Source organism: Primulina huaijiensis, chromosome 4, assembly GCF_012295235.1.
Source record: "Primulina huaijiensis isolate GDHJ02 chromosome 4, ASM1229523v2, whole genome shotgun sequence".
NCBI classification, from domain to species: Eukaryota; Viridiplantae; Streptophyta; class Magnoliopsida; order Lamiales; family Gesneriaceae; genus Primulina; species Primulina huaijiensis.
This window is the reverse complement of record NC_133309.1, coordinates 19,292,260-19,301,377: the sequence shown is the minus strand read 5'-3', so window position 1 is coordinate 19,301,377 and position 9,118 is coordinate 19,292,260. Positions and strand designations below refer to the sequence as shown.

The 9,118-nt window shown below is 34.9% G+C and overlaps 1 protein-coding gene across 1 annotated transcript; it reads right to left on the bottom strand.

Moving 5' to 3' along the window:
• Positions 1–6,374: 6,374 nt before the first annotated feature.
• LOC140975341 (homoserine kinase-like) lies at positions 6,375–8,030 on the bottom strand. Its single transcript, XM_073439002.1, has one exon. The coding sequence runs from the start codon at positions 7,793–7,795 to the stop codon at positions 6,653–6,655; it is 1,143 nt and encodes a 380-aa protein (XP_073295103.1). The 5' UTR covers positions 7,796–8,030; the 3' UTR covers positions 6,375–6,652.
• Between the last annotated feature and the right edge of the window lie 1,088 nt (positions 8,031–9,118).

The following is a 9,118-nucleotide window of genomic DNA, read 5'->3' as shown; positions in this document are numbered from 1 at the left end:
AATTTTGAAACGATTTTGGATCACAAATTTTACGTTTTTACTGTCAATTCAAATACTGCGATTTTAGATCGCTTTTCTGGAAAAACTTTCAACGCAAAAATTGTAGAACTTTTTGATACCTTTGATTTGATATAAAATTCGAGTTATTTGGATAAAAATTGAGTGAGTTATGGTGTTTTTTGTGGGACTGCTCAAACTGCGTTTTCAGAAAATTATGATGTTGATGCGTTCTTGAAGTTTAATGGTTGCAGGCTTCGTTGGGGATCAACGGGTGATCGTTGCCATGTCTAGGTATATTTAGCATGACGTTGGGATGTATATTGGTGTGTCGTTTCACGTCGTTAGGCTCTTGGGAGAACGAGTAGTCGTGTAAACCATTTTCTGTCAAAGGTTTTGTTTATGGAGTATTGGATTATTTGGGACATGTGGTTGCGTTGGGGACAATCGTATAGGTTCGAGTCATTGATGTAGTATCCTAAGATGGCCTCGTGGTGTTGATTCATGGTCCGTTCGATCGAGTCTAGACAGTTAAGCAAAACCTGTTCAGAATTTTCGTATGTTGGCTTGTCCCGCAGGTACACGGACCCTGGCACGGGGTCCGTGCCTTTGTTTCCTCGTCAGGGTCAGTTTTGCGTGCCGACACGGACCCCCCCACGGACCAGGGCACGGGGTCCGTGCCTTTGTTACTTTTCGGTGTCAAAATTTGCGAGGCTACCCGGACCCCTACACGGACCTGAAACGGGGTCCGTGTCCACCCTTCTTTTCAAAGTCCTTCTTACCCGAACCTACACGGACCCATACACGGATGTAGGCGCGGGGTCCGTGTCCTTCACATTTTTGGAAAAATTTATAGTATGCTTTGAGGTTGATGTCATGGTTTAGTACGATGCTTTATAAGGTCGAGTCATGGGAATTTTAGAACGTCCTAAGAAATTGAATGAGCTCGTAAGTAAGCATAATATTTACGTCTAAGTTATACAAGTTAAGCTTTGAATTCACGTTAGTATGTGCAGCAACGGCCCTAATCGAAGTCCAACGAATCCCTCAACGCCAAGTAAGTATGTTGACGTGCAAAGAAAATATTTTCAATTTTTGAGGTATGCTAAATGTCTTATGACTAAATTATGTTTAGGATTGGAAAGCGTTAAATTATGAACGGAGACCAATCCACCCGTTAAATTATGAACGGATTTAGATCGAGATTGGAAAGCGTTAAATTTTGAACGGGGACCAATCAGCCCGTTAAATTATGAACGGGGATATCATGTATGTGGCAGTGGATACGTCCCTGTCAGCCCAATACTGTGGTTTAGTCTGATCAGGCGAATTATGTTATGTGTCACTTGCTTTGAAACATTCTCTACGCAAAATGATGAAGCTATATATGTTCAAGTATGTTCAAGTATGCAGGATGTTTATGCAAAGTTTAAGTTATGGCACGTCTAAGTATGTATATACGTATGTTCAAGTTTTAATACGCACGTTCAAGTTTTCAGTATGTATGTTCTATTTTGAAGTTGCGTGTGGTTTTATTACGTAGTATTCGCTACTTCAAGTTTATACGTGTTGAGTCTTTAGACTCACTAGACTTGATCGATGCAGGTGAGGATGTTCATGAGGAGACAGGAGGTGGGGACCAAGGAGCAGGCTTGGACTGAGAGGAAGGCTAGACCCGAGGACCGCCCACGTTATTTTAAGAGTTTAAGCATGAAAATATTAATACTCTGATTTTATGTTTTGTTGCGAGATGTTTTTAGTAAGCTTTTCGTTTAGCAAAATTTTATTGGTGACAGATGATTTCAAAGATTTTTTTTTTTTATGCACGATGAGTTGACGACCGTATGGATGTTTACATTTAAGAAAATTTTTGATTTTTTCGCAAATATTAAGTAGTAAATGTACGGTACGCCACAAGTTATGAGTGCTCAAATCGACGCTCGTATGATAGAGAATGTTTTCCTTGTTGTAAAATATTATCGTCGTCGTTTTTGTATATATATAGAAGGCTTGATTCCAACTTCTATAAACAAAACGGCTTCTTTGACTTCTGAATGAATCAGCTTTATTACCGAAAGAGGTTCTTGCAGAAAAATTCAGAATAATCAGTCTTTGTTTTATATCAAAACATGTAAGACGTATTAAATGACTTCGTACATCATTAAATGGTGTAATTAATACTATTACTGTGTAAAGTAACGGTAACATTTAAGACTTGTAACGATCAAACGTCGTTAAGTACTTCTCTGCTTTTTCGTTACACTTTAGGTTACTTTACGCTTCTGCTTCTGGTTTCGGTTAAACTTCGTTCTGCTTCTGCTAATATATCACCTACTTGTTTTGATTCTCATCACCACAACTAAATTAGGTCTATCAGTACGTTTAATTTCACAATTTTAATTCTTCCAAAATTATAATTAAAATTTTTAATGATATTATTTCTTTGATTCAAAAGAAAATAAAGAGAGACAAATATTGAAAGTTATTTAATTAACGTGATTCATTCTCTAAGGTGAATGTGAAAGTTTCAATGAACATAGTTGATACATTGTGGTTGAGTAATTCTTCAAAGACAAATAATATATTATCTCATTTGAACTGATATATGAATTATAAGATTGGTACAAAATATTGAGATATACTTTTTAATCAAATACCGTACTAAATGTACATTGGTATCTCATATCGTTATTTATATTATAACGTACTTGAATTACGTAAATGGGTTTTATTTATATACATCAAGTCCGATATAAAGTTTGTGGAGGTCGATAATGTCTATCCAAATTATATTTTAATCGTATGTTGATATGAATGTATTAAAGATCTACAAGATCGTTTGATGGACGATTAAAAAAATGATGATATGCTTGATAAATAAAATAGTGATAAACATTGACGTAAATGGATTTGTTAATCCAATGTCAATATTGATTTGATAAAAATATGATATTACAAATCAATAGCTATAGAAGAGCTCTAGCATTCCAAAGAGGTAATATGCATTTTTCCTTAAAGAAAAAAATGGGGAAAAAGAATGAAAATTATTATTGTGTTTTGCATAATCTTAATAGTAAACCAAAGTGTTTACTAGTATCGTAAATCAGTGGGTTTTTATAACTATAAAAGTACTATTGATACATATATTTTCAGATCTTACCATGATCGATTAGGTTGAACATTCAAATTATATAAATAGTTGACAAACTATTGATAGTGCACAAAAAATGTATATGAAGAAGCCAAAAAATTTCTAGATCGATAAATATGAAGTGCTTTTAATCATATATCTAGAAAATTTTATGAATTTTTATTTATGACTTATCAAATTTGATACTACTATTAAAATTCAAGTTGGCAGAAATCTCCATATTATCTTGCATGAATAAATAATGTGGGCTCACAAATCTCAGTTTGATGTTTAAGAAAATATGTTTTGAGAAACATTTACAAAATCTATAATTAAGACAAGCTTCATTAAAAGAGAATATGAATATCAATTTTATGATGATAAATACGTTGGTTTAATTAATTTATTGTGCCTCCAATCAACTATTGAAACAATTGATTTTCATAATAAATGCGGTCATATTTTGGATATATATGAAATATAGGTTTATATTATGACATCTGAAAATATGTTATGTGCGACAAATACATTTTAGTAAATCTCTTGAAGAGATTATAGATATGTTGGAAATAATTTGGATCATATGATCAAATATTTTGAGCATTGAGATTTTTATGACACAGTTGCTCATTTGTAATTCTTGTAAAACGATATTTACAACAATGAGTACAAGAAATAGAAGCTAAAAAAATAATTTTGAGATCAATTTCAATGTAATACAAGGTAAATATGAATTTCAAAGTTTAAAGTTCAAAATTTGTTATTTGATATTGTGTATAAAATCAATTATATTGTTTAGCTTCATTAATGTTCTAGTTGAAAAATATATACAACTCGTCTGAAGTGACGAATAACCCATTTAAAGAGAATGAGTGAATATCTCAATGTCAAAAAAATAATGGAGACAAGTCGTTATGAAAGAAATTGATGTCCTATAGAACAATATCTTATATTATTTGCAAGTAAACATAAAAAAAGACGCTAAAAACGTGATCAACCAAATATTTTAATAAATTCAATTTGGATAGTGTTATTCATGAAGAATAACAAATATATTAAAATATGAGATTTCACAAATTATTTGTGATCGAAATGATGTAATTATCAACATTTTTTGCTATTTATACAAAATTATTATTATGTAAAAACTACAATTTATATATATTGTCAATAAAACATGATTGACAAATAGACATGTGACATATGAGCACACTTTATTTCAAAGCATCTAACCCAAAGTTGATTATAAGAAAATATTTTCAGTTGTCATATATGAGTTGACTTGACAGTGATAAATAAAAAAATCATCGTAGGATTTGAGCTGTCAAATTCCAACCTCCAAAATTATCATTTCAATATAACATGTCATTATAATTATTAAGATAATCCCGGTAAATGTGTGATGTTCGACTTATCTCTCTTGAAAAGTTTACTAAAAATGATCGACTATTTGAAATATATATTTGTTATAATAGACTTGAAAAGACAAAATTATTTCTTGAATTATGGATTGAAAATGTAAGGTCCAAAACACAATCGAGGAACGGAGACTAGAGATTGCAAATGAAAATATTTTTATTAAACAATTATTTTTAATTATTTAATATACGGTATATTTAATGTGTAAATTTCGAAAATTGAGTCTTTTCATATGCTTTGTCGAGTTGTATTTTAAACCAATAATCAAGTTTTGACTAAAATAAATACTTTTTGGAGACTCGTTAATATTTTCGAAAATTTTCTTAAACGATATTTTTCCTACATTTTAATGGGCCTAGTATACTAAGGTTATTGAGCCTAGTTGTTTACCCAAGTACTTGTATCCTAAACCTTGAACTTCCAAGCCCTAAAAAAACTCCACAATCACACAAAAGAAACCTAGGTTTCTTTTGTCTAGCAGCCACACGCACACGCACACACACTCACGTCTAGGGCACTTTCACGTTGACTTTGAAGGGAAAAAGCACAGCAAGGCTTTCCCGATCGCTCCGGCAACGTTCCTTCATGTCAAGACTCGAATATTCGTGCGTGAATCACACAAAGACATGTTTTATTCTTTTTTTTTTCTCATCATTCATACCATATTATGTGTGAATATGTATCCTTGCATGAAAAATCTAATAGCATCTTAGTATTTTCAATTTTAGGGTTGATACATGGAAAACTTGATTTTTCTTGCATGTTCTTGATGGTTCTTGATGTCTTGAAGGGGCTGCCAGGTTACGGGGGTTAGGGGCTCGAATTACAGAGGGCTTAAGGGTCCTTAGATGCACGAATTAGGCCTGGTATGGTTCAAGGAAGGAGGGCCGATGGGTTTGGCTTGATTGGGGCTAGGGCACGACGGTTTTGAAAAAAAGAAGAAGAAGGCCGTGTGAGTTGCTGTCCAGGCCAGGGGCTGGGCTCGTGAGGGTCCTAGCAACGAGCCATGGTGGTCCACGAACGGCTGGAGCGGCTCGGAAGGGCAGGCGCACGGCTAGGGCACATCCTAGCTGTGTCGCGTGTGGGTTTGATGAACCATGCACGTTCTCATGCATGGCTCGCTAGGTTTGGTCCAGAGGGGTCCTAAGGGGTTCGGTCTTGGTCCTAAGATGGTTGGTTACAGTCTAGTCTCGTTGGGTTAGGGCTAGGATCGAAGAACTCATGGATTGGTGGGTACACACTTCGTCGTCTAACAACACAGAGGGATTTAGCACAAACAATAATGGCGCCTATTTTTGTCAACGCGGGCCAAAACATGCAACAGATCTAGATAATTACATATTGATATTGCTATGGAAAGCTCATAACCAAGTATAATGCAGGCCTGTTCAATATATCCAACTAACAAACCACAAAATTCATCAAAACATGAGGCAGACTATAGTTTTGAGCCATTCCGGTTAAATAGCACAAGGAAACCTAGAACCACAGTGTTCTTGTCACAAGAGCTAAAATGTACACATTATAATACCCTACACAAATAACAGAAGTTTTAATATGTCATATACTTTCATATCAGTAAACAAGCTAATTTTTCAATCCCAATCTCAACATATAGACAGTGAAAAAACACAAACAACAAAACTAATGAGGATATTTGTGTTTCTTAGCGACCTAATTTTTTTATGCAGTACCATAATATAGAACAGACTCAACTTTCACCAAACCATAATTTAAAAGATATGCGAGAAAAAATGTTACAGCAAACTATCCAAGAAGTAAATGTGAATAAAACAAAGGCCAGAGTGCAACAAAAGTCGATATCACATTAAAATAACTACTCAACTGTGTGTAGAAATTGGTTATCAACGTAACAAAATGGAAAATCTTGAAGATTATTATTATGATCCTGAGGCCTCTAAATAATAATAATAAATGACCAAAAATGTAACATAACTGACTAGAAATTCATCCCAGCACAGAGAACGCTAGCCAGCCAATGACTGGAGTTTTGTCTCTAGAAGAATCAAAAGTTCACCAAATAGTAAAAAATTCTAACCAATTGCACAAGCCATTAGAAACAGGAAAAAAGCTAATGAAATTACATTATAGAGGAACACTGCTTACAAGCCTAGCTCCAACTCGATCGAGTTGCTTCACCATAGCTAAAGCCTTCAAGTTACCTTCTTTCATGAAGGCCTCGACCATTCTCTCCCCAATTTCTCTACCCCTCTCTTCGTCATCCGTCACCGCGACCGCAGTTGGCCCTGCCCCACTTATTGTACACCCAAACGCCCCAGCAGCGATTGCAGCTTTCTTTACTGCCTCCATTCCCGGAATCAATGGAGCCCTCCTTGGCTCGACTATCTTATCCGATGACAATGCACTGCCCAATCCTTTCAAGTCTCCTTGCAAAAGAGATGCAACCAATGCCCCAGCCTGGCTAGAATTCCACACATGGTGGGACATCGTGATTTCTTTTGGCAATACAGCTCTCATTTTCTTGGTGGGAGCTTCAAATTCCGGATTTACTAACACAAAGAATAGTTTGTTTTCTTGAGGGAGCTTTAACTGCATTAGTTCAAGAGGATCATAGCTTCTAACCAAAATAAAACCTCCCATGACAGACGGAGCTATATTGTCAGCATGGTATCCAGAGACCTTCGCCTCCGACTCAAGCCCCGCGATAACGAGCTCTGATGGAGACAACAGACCTCCGAAAAGCTCGTTAACGGCTACTGCAGCAGCAGCTGCACTTGCTGCGCTGGAGCCTAGACCACTGCCGAGGGGTAGACCCTTCTCCAGGGAGAGGGAGACGCCAACCGATCGAACTTGCAGCATCTTCATGACAGCGATGGCAGCGATACCAGCGCAATTCCACAATGGATTCTTGCTGAGCTTCGACCCAGCTCCCGATATCTCAGAAATGGAAACCTCACCAGGGCGAACATCCGGGTCGACTCGAAGGTTGACGTAGTCTCCGATTCCATCTACGGCGCAGCCCAGAAAGTCGAATCCCGGACCCAGGTTAGCTACGGTAGCGGGGGCAAAAGATTTGACGGAAGTGAACACAGGTTTGGGTTCTACCGCAGTGATTGCTACAGATTTGGAATTGGAGGATGGTTGAGCTGAGGCAGATACACTGAATCTCAAATAAGATGGAAGATGAGACGGAGATTTGGATAATCTTGTGGTGGAGGTGAGGCTGAAAACAGGATTCAAGCTCATTTCACAAGAAGATATGGCCATTGTTTCCAGATTCCGCGAACGAAACACTAGCGGACGCGCCTCCTACAACATCTTCCGCCGTTATCGCTTCTCCGTTCCGTGCTTTACAGTGATCCAAATCTGGAACGAGAAGCTTTGAAATTCACTTGCGTAGTAAGAATTTGCAGAGAGAGGAAAATTGAAGGACACAGAGAACAGTGGCGCAATGAGTATCGAAGAAGAAAGAGATGACAGAGACTAATCAAGAAATTAGGGATTCCAAATCTCCGAATTTGTTTATTTATTATGTTTTTTTTAAAAAAAAAACATAATAATATTAATATTTTTATTATTATATTTAAAATTTAATATGTCATTTATTAGCTTGTTATTGAATAAACAAAGTGAAATCTGAACTTATATAGCAGTATAAATTTAATCATAATCATATGAGATCAAATAAAATTATAAGTAGGTGAAATATTTAATTTAAAGAAAACTGATAAGATATTATTAGCGTCTCACTTCACGCATTGCATTTGCATATTATATAGTTTTATTTTATTTTAAATTTTATTTATCAAGTAATTATTAAAATCAACGAAGAGATAAAATAATCATTATGATATTGTTACGATTAAAAATGTAATCGCTTAAAATTATCAAAGTAATATTTGTGAAAATTTAAAAAAGATGAAATGATACTTATCAATTGAATAAGTGTGATTTTGCAATTAAAAATAAAGCTATTTCAAAACTACCAAAATTTTGTCTTCATTATACTAAGAATTAATATACTTTTCTTTTTTTACTTTCCAAAGTTTGTTTATGAAGTAATTATTAAATTAACAAAAAGGTACAATGATAATTGTAAGGTTCAAGAAATTCGAAATACGTAACTCGACAGCATGTAATTTAAGATTTTATTTTAAAATATGTGTTTAATGATTTTTATGAATGTATGACATGATTATTGCATGATTAGAGTTTATTTCATGATTATTTAGGCTTTTGAGTTCTTTTTCGCGCTCTAACGAAGAACGGAGATCGGAGATAATCAGAAAAATATTTTTTATTGAATAATTATTTTTAATTATTTAATATGAGGTGTTTTTAAGTATGCTTTTTGAAAATGAGCCTTGGTTGGGTATTTTTACTCGTCGGGTTATATTTTACCGGTACGCAAATTTTAGCGATTCGGATGATTTTTTGAGAGTTCGGGAAATATTTTTTAAAACGTATCAAAACGAAATATTTTTCGGCAGTGTTATTGGGCTTGTTGGGTTTTTTATTGCTTAATGTGCTCAAAACCATTTTTATTTTTAATTCAGGCCCATTAGTACATATTTTATTAACCTAAACTAC

Bases quoted from the DNA above. Each gene is read 5' to 3' on its own strand.
- LOC140975341 (XM_073439002.1), bottom strand. From the start codon at position 7,795: ATGGCCATATCTTCTTGTGAAATGAGCTTGAATCCTGTTTTCAGCCTC.